Source organism: Erythrolamprus reginae, chromosome 2 (assembly GCF_031021105.1).
Source record: "Erythrolamprus reginae isolate rEryReg1 chromosome 2, rEryReg1.hap1, whole genome shotgun sequence".
Taxonomy (NCBI): domain Eukaryota; kingdom Metazoa; phylum Chordata; class Lepidosauria; order Squamata; family Dipsadidae; genus Erythrolamprus; species Erythrolamprus reginae.
Window position 1 is genome coordinate 263,168,186 of NC_091951.1, and position 16,127 is coordinate 263,184,312.

Consider the following 16,127-nt stretch of genomic DNA (forward strand, 5'->3'; position numbering starts at 1 on the left):
GAGGGCCGGGGCCGCCACAGAGAAGGCTCTTTCCCTGGGTCCCGCCAGCCGAGATTGTTTTGTCGACGGGACCCGGAGAAGGCCAACTCTGTGGGACCTAATCGGTCGCTGGGATTTGTGCGGCAGAAGGCAGTCTCGAAGATATTCTGGTCCGATGCCATGTAGGGCTTTATAGAGTTGTCATACAAAAATAACTGAAGGATACTACGCTGCCTTTTCTCAAACCAAGAAATCTTTCATTAGCTTTGTTTCTTGCTTTTCTTGATCTCTAGATCTGTATGCAAACACTGAACCATCACATTATATAATGAAATAGAAGTGCAAATATAATAGGACTGGTTCCTCACTGCTTTTCTGTATATCTTAATTAAATATTCTTTCCATTCGCGAACAAAGCTCCCATTTCTCAGGGTGATTATCTCTATATTCCATATAGACCATTCATGTGTAGGAGAATGTAAATATGTTCGATCGATGAAGATACAGTAGACAGAAATGCATACATATTCCCATGTACAGAGATAGTACTGTTAAATTCATTTTTTTTCTTTACTCAAGTATTTGAAAGTTGCTATTTCAACAGTGGCATGAAAACCCTGTAAACCTAAGCCAAAACAAGTGGTGACCACTGACGATAGATTTTAGCATTTCAGCAGGGCACCTGTGAAGCATCCTATTAATAATCAACATGAATGATAATAATGATGAAATGCAGGCTCGTAGATTTGGACAAACCCCATTAAATGAATGAAAAAAGCAATTTGATATAGAGTCTTTCATTCGTACAGGTGTGAATACAGTATGCCCTGAAAGGTATGTAAATTCCAATTCATTCAGCTGAGCACTATATACATATAAACAAAGAGGATCTCAGACATATTTTTAAAATTAATAAAGACCTTTCCTTCTGCTGGACATTTAGATGATATCACACAACAGTTATGCTACATCAAGTCTGACATAGTTTAGTTTAAACAGAAGCAGCTGGCTCTAAATAGTTTAGTTCCTTTTTTATGCCAAAAAAGTAAGGTAAATGGAATTTGCCAAAGTGGGTCAGTGGCAGGCTAAATTTCTATACTTGTGGCTTTAAACACACATAAACGTATACATGCTGCAAATATGCAACCCGTATTCATGCACACATATAAATATAACATTAGCAAGCAATAATGCTGCTCTGAGAATGTTAATTAATACTAGAGCATAATCAGTTGGTGTTCACACAATACCAGAATGCCACAGAAGAAAAAGAAAACAGCTTTATAATCTGTTGGACCGTAATCAGTTCCTATGTCTTGCTAAGTGAAATTGGTTTAAATTATTTAGTGGCAACTGATAATAAAAAATGTGTTTCTGATTTTCCCTCACCACATTTCAGCTAGCTTTCTTTTTCACCCACATTATGCTTTTCAGGGAATTCCCACACTTCTTACACTTTAATCCTAGTTTCTTTTAATTAGCTTTGGTTTTAGTCTGCATGCTGTTCTATCTTGCAAGGCCAGAGGGAGAGAAGGCAAGGAGATACACTGAACTGGTGGAATTGAAGTATGGCCTGCCACTAGCCTCCAGCTTTCAACAACGGATGAGCAAAAAAGAAAAATCTTTATATCATTGGGCAGTTATTTGCATGGCACCTTTGACATACATTCCAAAAAAACAGAATTCTTACAGTGCAGAAATTGGACATCCCTAATTTTGGATTATCTAAACTGTAGCAAACTACATTTACAACTGTTTAATGAAGGTAATAGCCTGCTGTTTTTGGAGAAGTAGTGTATATGTATGTTTTAAAGAGTCAGGAGTTTGCAAAGAATTTTGAAGTAAACATGAAAAATAAGTGATCATTTAAAAGCTAATCTTTTCAATACTTGTGCAAAGTAAAGCCAGTTTTTAGGTCCTGATCTATCTTTACTTGAAAGTAATTCCAATAGATTTGGTGACATGTACTATGTCAGTGTTTCCCAACCAATTTGGTGACATGTTAGCTATGTCAGTGTTTCCCAACCTTGGCAACTTGAACATATTTGGACTTCAACTCCCAGAATTCCCCAGCTAGCGGATGCTGGCTGGGGAATTCTGGGAGTTGAAGTCCAGATATCTTCAAGTTGCCAAGGTTGGGAAACACTGAGCTATGTTAACACTATGACGTTACTCTCTCTGTAAGTCTCTGAATTACAATATTCTAAAATACAGAATTTTATTTTTCTCTCAGTCATAGTACATAGATATAGGCAGTCCCTTTCATTCTAACAGATGCTGTGGATTTCTAAAAGTGATAAGTCAACTTCAGATATGTAAATGCACCAAGAAGTCAAAAATAATGCTTATTTTTGGAATACATGTAATAAAAGTTTTATACAATTTTCACAATATAAAATTTGACAACATACATTTCAAAAATCTAGTCAGTTTAGCAAACACACTGGTAGATTTTGCATACATTTAAGAAATAAATCATAAGTACACTTATTTTAATGTATTGTTTCACGGCCTTGATGTTAACCATAATTGGAAGTTAACTGGAACAGAAAAGAGAATATAATGAAGGAAAGTTACTTTGTAATTTAGTGGTGATGTTACACTTGGTTGCAACATAATGAATTTTGAAAATTCTAACCTAAGAATATGTACATGCATTTGAGATTAAGAATTAATGTTTCATTATTAATTCCTCAGTTCAAATTTAAACTTGTTATTGATTCTAAACGGGCCTTTGAAGTATTATTTAGCTTAATGACCTTTTCTATGAGGTAAGGGAGTTTTTTTCCTTAACTTTCTGAGAAAATCTTATGATCTGTATGGTCTTTTAAGCAAACAAAGGAAGCTTTGAACATACAGCGTCTTACTTCATTATCAAATAAGTAGAAGAACAATAATTGAAAGGGAGTGAACTTAAATCATCTTAACAGGCGTTAGAACCCAGTTGAAATCATTCTAGCGTATTGTAACAGAAGTGTGGCACTTCTAATATAATTTGTACAGAACAATGTCAAACCTTATTCAATCTTAAGATACCATTTACTGTACTTACCATTAAATCCAACATACTATGCTACTACTATTCTGTAATAGTAATTGCACCTTTTTTCAATGTTGCTTAACCATATTTATGAAAATATAATGTAATCTTTCAACAAATAAAGTCTTATTAGAAAAAGAGGACAGTTATCACAAAAAAATAAACTTTTGGTCATTAAGAGTTTTTTTTAAAATAACATGCACTAAAATGATAAAAAGAGACTTAAATGTTAAGCACTGCTTATACGTTTTGCTTTTTGTTATACTAACATCTTATTTATTCTGCAAGGCATACGGCCACTCCTATTCAATACGCTTTAACAGCTATGGACCTGAGCATTCAGAATGATGTTTGATAACTGGCTTTGATTCTAGCCATTCTTGTTTACCCACTTGTCCTATGGATAACATGATTTTCATTATGACCCCAAGGGCTCCTTAATAAAAACACAGGTCTTACTTAAATAGATGTCTTCCAAGGAAATTTTGAACTTCAGCTTCAGAGAAGCCTTGGATAAATTAAGGCAATATATACTGTTCAAAAAAATAAAGGGAACACTCAAATAGCACATCCTAGATCTGAATGAAGGAAATATTCTCATTGAATACTTTGTTCTGTACAAAGTTGAATGTACACAACAGCATGTGAAATTGATTGTCAATCTGTGTTGCTTCCTAAGTGGACAGTTTGATTTCACAGAAGTTTGATTTACTTGGTTATATTGTGTTGTTTAAGTGTTCCCTTTATTTTTTTGAGCAGTGTAGTTTGTCAGTAGCCTATTTGAGATTAGGAAGTCCATTGACTTTGCAACTGTTAAGAGCTAGAATCTCACAAGGAGGTTCTCAGATATTTAAATGTTGAAGAAATGTTCATCTTTCATGTTGATCGTTCTGAAACATGCCAATAATTTAATATCCATTTCCTATTGCTATCAGCAATTGGCAGTGTAAGTCTTCCTTTTTACTCGTGTCTAGGTCACGACTTCTTGCACGGTCAGACATGATACTTTAGCTTTTCAGTTCCTGGATTCCTGTAAAATAAATACATCTGCACTACCATGGTTAACTGCTTCAAGTTACAAAGGAAGGAACTTGATGCATTGCCTCTCTCCGAGTAAAGGATGCTAATTGTTAACATTTCTCTTTAAATTTTCACAGAACAAAAAGCATGTGTGTTTATCTGCAAGGTGGGAAAGGTAATTCAGCCCCCTGAATAAATTTAAAAACAAAATAATATTTGCTCAGGGTGACTTATAAATAAATATGAGGCAACTATGGGTGCCAAGTGTGATTCTGCCATTAGGTTGCTAGTTAAATCAGTCCAGATTTAAACTTGTAAACTCCTTGATTTGTATGGAGAAAGACATCTGGATTGGGTTTATTAAAATCTGCTGATGTTTCCAGAACTAAATTTGTGTGGATATAGGCCTCTGGGTAGTTAGATCAAGAAAGCGGAAGCATGCGACTTGCTTATCTAGTTACCTGACTTCCAGTCCTGTACAGGTGTGCTTGAATAAATTAACATTAAATACGTCCGATGAGCCACTGCATACATTATCAACAAAGGTGAAGATGTGAACAAATACTATCTACCTCCTGTTATCACCTCTTAAACACCACAGCAGCCGTCCCTCCCTCCTTTTCCATTCATCCCGCTAGCTTTTGAAACTTAAGAAAAATTAACTTTTGGAAACTGCTTTCCAAACAAATCTATGCAATTTTTGAGGAGCCCATCAGTACTTCTAGAAAGGAGGTGCTTTAAAGTAGATGGTGGTGACTTTAAAGGCATGTGCAATTAACTGTGACTTAATGGGAGAAAATATAGCACTTGAAGGTGTTAGCTGCTTGCGTAATAATTTAATAAAATAATTTAGAAATGCCTCTTTTCTTTTTTGAAAACTCTACATCCTCGGGCATACTTTCAGTTGTGCTGTAGCTTGAAGCCATTTCACTGGCGCGTCAGGACTGCTCGGCAAAGCGAGGAATTCGTTTCTCCCCTTGCCAACTCAACCCTGCAATCAGGGTTCTTTGGCTCATAATGTCTTCTTTCTGTGATGAGTTGATTTTCTAACTTCATAAGGAAAGGAATAAGAAGTAAATAATGGCTGGCTTTGCATCTTTTCTCCCCCTCTCTGTTGTATTCCTCTTCTTCCACGAACAGTTTGGTCTGAAAGCGGCTAGAGAATTCTATTTTCTTAAAATTCTTGGCAAAATGGGATAGCTTTTCTGAGATCCTCAGTGACTGATCGAAGATAAATGAACTGCAGAATTCTTCATCCACTGCCCCAAGTGAATGCCTTTTTTTAGCTGTATGAAGGCATGTGTATTTCACTATAATCACAAAGATTTCCATCCCTCCACGTGGCCTTGGTTAAATCTCTCTTAGAGATGTAGCAAGCCATTTGCAAACAGTTTGAAGACATAGTTGAAAAATATAATATAAAATATAGAAGCCCTTGCTAACGTATGTAGTGGCAGAGTGTGAAGCCTTCCCGAAAAGCTAGGGGTGAGGTAGGACCAAGTTTTTTTAATTTGTATAAAATCCATTCTTCTTCTTACAAGGGTAAGCAGAGAAATAATGAAGTTGGTTGAATGACAAAGTGGATTGTTCAGTATTTGTTTGCAGTGTGAGAAGAGTGTCTAAGTTAACAATTAGAAGCAATTTGACTGAAACCAGATGTTTTTTAAACAATGCCATCCTGTCATATAAGTTGATATTGCAGGAAATTTAAACTAAATTATGATGTTAATTGCATTTCTCGGAGATTTTGGGGTGCTTTCCTTGAAACCTAATGAAGACCATGCATGCTGATGCTGAAGAAGATATTAGAATAGAATTAAAATAGGAGAATTTTAGTTTCAAAAGATGGGTTTAGGCTGTAGGCAGGGGATTGGAACTAAAGATATATTATGCTGTAAAGATTAGGATGGTCGGCAGAAGTGAGAGACTGATTAAAAGCACTCCTTAAATAAAGTGATAGATGAAGGGTATTTTAATTAGGGTCCTATATTCCACACCCTTTCTTTCAAATCAGAATTACTTATTGGATTTTCAGAGGTCCATAACATGACACCACTACCCAAAAAGTGGTCTAGGGAAAAAGTCTTTTGATGTTGAGGTCAATGCTGTGCTGTATCACTCTTACATCTTTTATTTCTGCCGAGTCTGATGTCCCCAAATAATAGCTGTTAAGACCTTCTGTTAAAAACTCAATATTTGCATAGCATTTTACAGTTTACTGAAGTATCCCATTGCCTTTATTGCTGTATAAATGAGCAATTATTAGACAGTACGATAATATCAACTAAATATCAATGACTAGTAAAAATATCAGTTCTAAGCTGGAGCTTTGGGAAGCAAATCCTTTTAATGAGATTTGAAAGGAGCCGATTCTTTTCTAGTTTCAGAAATTTTCATATAGATATTCTAAGATCAGCATTATTGAGAAGCTTTTTTCTTGAATACAGGAGAATTTAACTTTCTAACGTATATTTTCCCTTAAAAGATTTGAACTCTTACATGAACAAAAAGCTTTTCCCTAGAAAAACTTTTAATTTGCCATAAGTAGTATGTTACAAATATATAAACTATAGGCTTAATTGGGGGGGAGCATTTTTTTTTCTGTAAAATTGAAAGAAGATCAGGCTGGGATTCAATCGAACAACATCTTATACTGATAGCTCTTCATTTTTATAAAGATTCTAAATTCCAATTTCCATATCAGATATGAATTTCAAATTATGAAATTCATGATAGATTCCAAAAATTTTGATTTGTAGGTTATGAAGTTCTCTTTTTTTTAAGTCTTTGCCAGAATAGTCCTTTCTTTCTTTCTTTCTTTCTTTCTTTCTTTCTTTCTTTCTTTCTTTCTTTCTTTCTTCTTTCTTTCTTCTTTCTTTCTTTCTTTCTTCCTTCCTTTCCTTCCTTTGTTTCTTTCTTTCTTATTCATTCATATCAATCATTTTGTCCCATAATTAAACTCAACGTCAAAATACATATTTAAAATTGAGCATGAGAAAATATATTTAAAATATATTTTTAAAGATTGAGCATGAGAAGAATCACATGATTAGTCGCACAGACATTTTAGAAGTTGGTGAGATACCATTGCACATCATGAGATTCAAGATTCCTTAAGAAAGGGTGCGCATTCAGTGAATTTGGAAGATAGTACTCTACTGGAGAAACCTCAGGAGTTTGATAACCATATATAGAAACAGCACTTTTTCTACAGGCTTTTTAGCCTATACAGTCACAAAGGGGGCACAGCAGGGTCACTTGGCTCACTAGTAATTGTGTTTTACAGACTTCTAAAGCAATTGGCTCAGTCAGTCCCAATTCAATAAAAGTGGAAAGTGGGAGCACTTTTGTTCTTCTCCTTCCTTTTTTTTTTTTTACTTGAAATTATTTCATTCAGCAGTCTGTCTTTTTTATTACCAGGACTTGACATTAGCACTCCAAGCTATATTAGCATCCATTTCAGCAGTTCAGTAATGGTATTAAAAAAACACTTAACTTCAACGGTGAATGGTTGTATGACACAGCCATAAAAATCCACATTAAAAAAAAATCTTATGTATTTGTCTCTGAAATTTTTTCCCCCGACTTGTTTAACCGCTTCAAAACTGTGTTGTCATTTATAAAGACTTTCCCTCTACAGAAACCTGCTTGAATACTGTGAATTTTCATGCCCCTTTTCCTCCAAAAGTCAGAAACCATTTTAAAAATAAAACACGGGGACTGAAATATAAGCTGCGTAAGTATTAGAGAAAAATAGGATTGCATTTATTTTGTCTCTTCTAAAGCATACTGATGTCACACACAAAAAATGCCTATTGGGTTCAAAAAGTAATCAAAAGGAAAGGAAAGTATAATGGCATGTGACGGAAACCAAGAAAAAGAACCCAATTATCAGAGATGAGAAGATTTTGGATATCTTGCATATTTGGGAGATTTTTAAACCCAGCGTTCTCTCTTTTTTCCTTCTATCTGGAAGGAGACCTTAAGTACCTTGGCAGTCTTGAAGCTTATAAATGACAACATCAGGTTCTAAATTTTGATTAAACATTCTGTAATTAATCAATCGTAGATATGAAGCAGTTGTTGGGGTCCAGAGCTGTAAAAAGCTTCAGACATAAAACATTACAAAGTAATTAGAGTGTGCTTCTTCACAAGAGAAAGGATTGCCTTCAATAAAGAGGTAAATGATAGCACCGTGTTTATTGTGGACGTAGGCAGCCAGTGCAATATGATAAACTGCAGGAGATACACATATCAGTAATCATCTGCATTATTAGTGTCATTAATCATAATTCTAAAAATATGACAGCAGCTGCCAACTTTTGACCAATTTTCCTTCTGCCTGTTGGCCATTATAACTTTACTAACAGACCACAGAGCCCCTGTGTGTGTGGCAGTTTTGCATTGAGAAAGGAAGGTTAATTATATTTCAGCTGCTGATTCTTTCTCTCCTTGGAAAAGCCTTTGCACTTTGACAATCCCAAAAGCTCACTGCTGTTAAACCAGTGAAACTACTTTATTGAAATTTTCTTTGTTGGTCAGGAATGAGCAGATGTGATATAAGCATCAGTCTGGGACAGTTGCTTACAGTTTGTGCTTCAGAGTAGCCTCGGAACAAAAACATAATTTTTATTTCTTCTTTACTTGGCCTCCGAGGCATAGGTTGTTTTTTTTTAAAAAAACACCAAACAAAATTTCTCCAAATTTAATATCCAATAACAGATTTATGGAGCAATTCCATTAAACATTGGAGACCAAAACTGGCATAGATATATATCTCTGCTGATAATCAACTACTGTATCAGCTTAGGTAGGCAATTACTAAAATATTTCTTTAAATCTGCATAGGGGAATATAGTACATCAGAAATCAAACTGGTATGTAACTGGCAATACTTTAGAAATATTAAAATAATATTCAAAGTTAAATGCTTGCAAAAATAGTTTAGCATCTAATTAAACAATAATACATAACTTTTGAAATTAGTTGTCAGATTTTGTTTCTTCATGGCCACAACACAGTTCATTATTAAAATGTCACTTCAAAGTCAAGAACTTGTGACTTTTAATATCATTCCTGCAATTTGAAATCTAGTGTACATAATTCATTCAAATTCCTTTCTAACTAGGGAATGCATTGTTAAACTATTCCCAATATAATAACCTTAATTCAAGATAGATCAAAACTTTCTCAAAGTTCATCACTCCTTAACCGATTAATGAACTGAGCTTCAGAATAAATGCAGTTCCATTTTTTGAATAATCTGAAGGCTTTTCACCTGCCATTTTATGTTTATGGCTGTAAGGCACTGAACCAAGTCAAGGTGCATATAAATGTATGAATAAACTTTTTGGCTCACAGTGCATTCCAGAAATGGAAGACATTGTTATAATCTCTTTGGAAAAGCTGTATGTGAGCTCTTCTGCACAACTTGTGAAATTACTCCAGCTAGTTAATATAAAATATATGTCATTTACTTATCAATGTACTATGCAATTCCTTAAACCAGGTTGGTAACTCCTGTGGTATAATGATGTATGTAGGCAGCATAACTACCTTTTGAGTAGCACTAATTAGTATTTCAAACCATAAAATAACAGATTTATTGCATAGGAGCTATAATACAAATGTTTGTAGTTAGCACATTAATGTCTAAAGTATCATATGGCTTTAGTGCCAATAGACTTTGGAAGTCAAATACTATGAATGGAGACGTCAGGAAATTTATTTCCTGTTTCTTTTAAAAAAAATTGATCTACCTATTCTTCCATCTAATGGAGCTGGAGTTCAGAAATTTCTGATAATTGTCAGAATATTCTTAGCAGAATAAATTGGCACGAATTTTGGATCAAGTATTTTGCTCTTAAAACCACTGAGTTAAAATGATCTTCCATGCAATAAATCTCAGGAATTGATATTCATAAAAAAAGAAAGAAAAGAATTTGGCCTTTCATGGATGGCATGCAGAAGATCCATAAAAGCCACTGAAGCCACTCTCTTCAGGTATGTATGAATCAGTTGTGTGCAGATAGCTTGTAAACATTCTGGAGACGGGGAAAGAATTGATCATCTCAAACAATTAACTAGGACTGCTAATTATAATTAAGTTAGCCTGCTGCCATCAGTGTATGAAGCTATGATCTAAACACAGTGCTCATTCTACACAATTCCTTAGCTTATGTTAGCAAAGCCTGGTCACTTTTTTTTCCTTTACATGATACTGACTAATTTGGGATGTTATAAACGTCCAGTCTCCCCGCACCACCCCTTTCTTCCTTGCTTTGCATCAAGCCAGCTTATAAAATATGAGCTTGAAGTGGGACAGTTCCACAATTGGGAGTAACTCTGGCAACTGGTTCAGTGGTAATACTTTTTGTTTGCAATGTCTTTTGATCTGAACAAATAACAATAGTAACATATTAAGATTGTGTCTTGAACTTGAGCACATGCAGCTCTTGAAAAATGTAATTCTGTTCCCACCCTCAGAGTAATTTCATTTAACACCTCAACAGGTATGTACTGAATTTCCAAGCCTGGCTAGAGTGAAGAACTCTTGCGTCTTGATTTTGCAAGAAGTTGTGCAGATTAAAAACACCCAGCCAAGAGAAAATACCCTGATAAATTAAAACAAAAACATTTGCCCCAGGGGAGTACGTGCAGTCTGCACAGATGTCATATTGATATTAATGCTTGGGAGCGTTCTGAGAGATAAAAAAGGCTTCCCTTTTGCTCTGGCCTGGCATTTTGTATGCAAACGGCTCGGCCACCTCAATAATTCTCCCTAACGTTTCCCAACTTACAACATTTATAAAGTTGCAAAGTGGAATAAACAAACCATCTCTTTGGCTTGACCATATATGTCACGCTCTCTTATTAGCATATTACGATTCATTTAGTAAACAAATTTGGTCATTTTGCTCATGTCAAAGTCAGAGGGAGCTCAGAAGATGATTAAAATTCCTGGGACAGGCACGCTAATACATCGCTTCCTCCTCAACAGCTAAGTGGCTCCTCGGGAGAATTGCTCCTTGTTGACAAGAAGAGACTGTCAATTTTGTTTGCCTGCCACATTATGGGCCGTAAGGGGATGGGGGAATCCGGAGAGTGAAAAGCAGCAGAAACAGCGGCATCCTTCACTGCAGAGCGAGAAAGACGCCTAATTCTGATAAATGGCCCACCCCAACACATCCTACCTGTTATTACAACAGACGTGCCATATCTGTGCAGTAAATTAGCTAAACCCCTAAAGAGTTTAGTGAGAGCTTATCTCCAAGTGAATAATTTGAGTGGAGAGGGAGCTGCCTTCGTGACCAGTGTGAATGATAGGTTTCATATTGAAAGGGGTTGGTAATGACTTAAATTCCACGTCTTGAATTTGCAAGAATTTTGCTTGTTCTTCATTTCCTGCATTTAATAAGCACTTCTTTACTTCTTTTTTTTTAATAGGTGCTGAACTGTTTTTTACCTTTTGGATTTTCTCCCTATAAAAGGTTAATATTTTCTCAGATTCTATGCCATTTGTAAAAGCTTTAGTGACCAATGTTGCTCGTGGTGCTGGGGGTTGAACTGTAATTTTATTGAGGGGCACAATATTCTACCAGCAAATGCTGCTTGAAATAGCAGTAATCAAATCCTTCCTTTTAAACATCATCAGTTATGGAAACAGCTTATGTTGAACCCTGCAGGAAAGAAGAGGATGCACATATATTTTTAATGAGATTCATTTGGATAGCATTTTTTTCAGGGTTGAAAAGACAGGACTAAAGAGAGAATTCACGAAAACCAATATAAGAAATAGTTTTGTTATTTCTGAGTTTCAGTCTCTATTCATAATTAGCCCAACTCTTATTTTCGTTTTAGCTTTGTAATTTTGAACAATACAGGGAAAACAGGGTATATAATATGGCAGGAATATACAGGAAAGAATTGAAATATCATACCATACTGCTCTACACATAGGCTACCTGGCCTTATATTATTGTGGCCGAAAAAGTAAAAAGCAACCAATTAAATATAAAGCATGAAAGTTTGCCACTTTTTCAAGCAAAAAAACCAACAACCTTGTTTCATTAACATTTCATAGAATAACTTTAAAACATAGTTAGAACCTGTATTTATGTTGTTGATCTTCTGCAGGAATTCATCAACTATTTACCCTGAATAGTGAACTGAATCATGAATATTCCCTCTAGCTAAGGTGTTTTGAATTTTAAGCCAAAGTAAATATGCATGGATAAATAAAGCAAAGACACTAAACTACTCCAATTTACATGGCTTTAGCATAAATGTCTTTTAGCCACCCGCTTTTGCCAAAAATGCAGGGAAAGGAGCATTTGAGGATGTATGTCACATACCTAAAGGCAAGCAAATTTCATTTAGGCAATCTTTAACTCTGGAGGACACACAAATCTATAGAATTATGTGAAGAAGCAGAATATTTAAATTTCTTCACCACCCCCTTCCCCGAGAATCAGAAAAGTGTCAGATGCTGAAATAATTTCCCTTACTTTTTTGTCTTGTGTTGTATTTGCTACAGTATGATTGGTCTTGCTGTTTTTCCCCCCTTCTTTCTTCTTTAAAGCCTGTGTATATCTTGCCTGAATGAAGAAAGCTTCCAATAAGAAGAAGAGTGACTGATTTGAGAATGTCAGTGGATCTAGCTGTGCAGTTTTCCAGAGTGAAATGAATATGATCTGTGTTTGGCTACAGATGCCGCCGTCAGAGAACATCCTAAGCTTAAGAAGAGTATCCCCCAGGTTGATTTCCATTAATACTTGCGAAAGCCTCTAGGAATGCATTCCTCCCCCTGCCCTGCCCCCAAGACCACCCCAGGTAGGCCAAAAATTCAGGCCTTTCCCTTGAGCGTTTTCCTTTCTTCTCCCGAGCAAGAGTTCCTCCTAGATTTAAAAGTATTGGGCTGGCTGAGAAAAGGCAAAAAAATTGAATGAGTAGAAGATTGCTTCTGATTTGAATGTGGAGTTGCATAGAGTTGTGCTTTCATTAACTTTGCAGCACCTTTTTTAAAAAAATGTACCAGGGCTGTAGTGTTTTCCAAAATTAGATTATATATCTGCAAAGTAATAGCTAAATAAAAGTATTTAGACTACTTGCAGGTGAGAAGATGATTGGGCTAATTGTGCACACTCTGCACAAACTCACGATGCGCAGAAAAATTAACACTGCCTTTAAAAAGAAATAACAATGGATGGGCCTGTGATTGAGAAAAATGGAACTGAAGCAAAGCCAAAATGGCCAGATTCAGGATTTCAAATTAATGTCCCAGAGTATAATTGGAGTATGAGGAATAGTGTTGGGCGAACCCAACAAAGTTCGGGTTCGGCACCCGAATTTTAAAAAAAGTTTGGGTTCGGCACCCGAACCGGAACCTAAACTTTTGCCGAACTTTCGAGTTTGGCATTTGGGAGACCGCCAAGAAGCGCCCAGGCTGTTTCTGAAGGTGACAGCTGGGCGGCGGCGCTTCCCAGAACAGCCGGGGAGCTGTCGGCCAGTCAGGAGGCGCAAAAGGAGGTGGGGAATCCCACGAGGGGATTCCAGGGGCGGAGCTTTGATGTCACTGAGACGTCCTTCCTGGAGTCCCCATTTCAGCCGGCCAGGAAGGACATCTCAGTGACATCAAAGCTCCGCCCCTGGAATCCCCTCGTGGGATTCCCCACCTTCTTTTTTGCTCCCAACTGGCCGACAGCTCCCTGGCTTTTTCGGAAGGTGACAGCTGGGCGGCGGCGCTTCCTGGTGCTCTCTCAAACCCGAACTTTTGCTGAACTTTTGCAAAAATTCAGGTTCAGGTTCGGTATACCGAACCGCGCAAAGTTCAGTACGAACCCAAACTTTGCAGGTTTGGTTCGCCCAACACTAATGAGGAATTAATTAGAGAATGTCAGAATCCATATGTCAGTGTCAGATTTGGACATTTGCTGCAATATACTTTTAGAATAGCAATAGCAATAGCAATAGCATTTAGACTTATATACTGCTTCACAGTGCTTTATAGCCCTCTCTAAGTGGTTTCAGAGAGTAAGCATATTGCCCCTAACAATCTGTGTCCTCACTTTACCAACCTCGGATGGATGGAAGGCTGAGTCAACCTTGAGCCTACTGAGATTCGATCTGCCAAACTGCTGGCAGCCAGTGATCAGCAGAAGTAGCTTGCAGTACTGCACTCTAACCGCTGCACCGCCGGGAAGAAGTTAGAGAAATGAGTAGTTATGTTAATACAGTACCTTGATAAATATTATCTGTTGTATTAACTGCTTTAATTGTTATTGTCTCCTTTGAGGAGCCTTTGGAGCTGTTTGTTTTGTTATCTATGTTATGTTTTGTGAGACTGAGATTTATTCACTATGGATCTGTGTTGTGCTGGTTTCAGTCTTTTTTGACCCTGATATGCTGCAGGGTTGCTTGATTTTGTAGAAGAAGGGTAGGTCACCTCTGGCCTGTGTGCTCTATGTTGTCCCTGAATCTCCAAGATAGTTCTGCCAAAATTAAGCAAATCATCGAATAGGAGCAGTGAAATCTCATTCCTCCCACCTCATAAAGCCGCCAAGATTTATGTAAATAAATAAATAAGAAAATAAATAAATAATTTTAAAATCATTGTGGTTAACTGTCCTATAAACATATCATAAGTTATTTTGGGAGAGGGGGAACAACTCCAAAATTGAAATGAGGGAGCATTGAAAGAAACTTGGTCCCATGGAAAAAGGGGGGAAGGGGGGACAAGTGAGGACTTCTTATTTTGAAGAATGGTATATTTTAAAAGTAAAATAAAAAATTGTGACAGCTCGGGCCTCTAAAGACAAATAAAATTAAAACTGTAATTCCCCCAGTTACAAAAAAGTTGCTTCCCCCTGTTTTTTCTACAAGAAAAAGTGGCACAGCTTCATTGGACATGCACATTCCCTGGAAATTTGCTATTAATTCAATGGGGCTACAACGCAAGACATAGAAAGTGCATGGTAAATGAAGTAATGAGGACACTACAAATCAGATGTGGCTCCCACCTCCAGGGATTTGAAGTATGAAAGATTAAGATGCCCTGAATTTAGCCCATAACCATAGAGGTGCAATTTATATTATCTTAAAGCTGCTTCTTTATTGCACTCCAAAGCTATGGCTAAATTTGAAAAAAAGAAAGAAAATCAATCCACACAAAATAGAAATATAAGCTAAATCGTTTTAAGTCAAATTCATTCAATAGATATGTAATTACGTATCAGAATCAATAACCATTATAGAGGAAGTATATGAAAAATGCAAAGGCCAGAAATAAACGTTCTTTAAAAGGTAGAAAGTACCTAAACTTCATTATATGTTGAGGTTAATATTTTTAAGTCTTTATATGATTTATTTATGTCTTAGATTTAGATTCTGCCTCACTTTCAGGGACTCAAGCTTAGCTATAATGCTCTGTTTCTTTCAGGCTTTCCCTTAAAGCAGTGGTTCTCAACCTGGGGGTTGGGACCCCTTTGGGAGTCGAACAACCATTTCACAGAGGTTACCTAAGAGCATGGGAAAATACAAATTTCCCATGGTGTTAAGAACTAAAGCTTCTATTCTGGTGCCTTGGAACCAGGGGTGGGCTGCTGCCCGGATATAGGGGAATGCAGTGAGGTAGCAAAAATGGAGCTCCACCCCAAAGCATCCAATTTGCACTGAAAGATGTTGAAAGAAAATGCAGGGCATCCTGCATAAGCCACACTCATAGTGTGGTAGTAAAAAGTTTGGTAGCCCTTCACTGCTTGGAACATATTTTTACTATCCAACCAATTAGGCGTTTACAGTGGGGATGTCCCTCTGAAATTCCTGCCAATCACTCAGATTAAAGCTCTTTTGGGAGAATTGGCTCTAGACTTATGGTTGAGGGTCATCACAACATGAGGGACTGTATTAAGGGATTGCAGCATTAGAAAGGGTTGAGAACCACTGCCTTAAAGCAACAGGCCTGAGGGGATTCACAGAGCCCACAGTCATCCCATGATCTTCCATGGATACGGTTAAAATTGAACCCCAGTCCTCCTGGGTCTAGTCTAACTTCCTACTGTACTTTAAAATAATGAGCTGAAGTAATGTT

At 36.6% G+C, this 16,127-nt stretch overlaps 1 protein-coding gene across 6 annotated transcripts in view; it reads left to right on the forward strand.

Annotated features, from left to right (window-relative positions):
- BNC2 (basonuclin zinc finger protein 2) overlaps window positions 1–16,127 on the forward strand; it is a 556,729-nt gene that overhangs the window by 528,346 nt on the left and 12,256 nt on the right. For 2 of the 6 annotated variants that reach the window (XM_070742538.1, XM_070742539.1), the window contains exon 6: window positions 11,486–11,529. The exons of the other annotated variants lie outside the window; for them this stretch is intronic. In XM_070742538.1, the coding sequence (XP_070598639.1) occupies window positions 11,486–11,492 (7 nt within the window). In that variant the 3' untranslated portion in view covers window positions 11,493–11,529. The remainder of the gene's footprint in view (window positions 1–11,485; window positions 11,530–16,127) is intronic. 6 annotated transcript variants of the gene reach the window in all.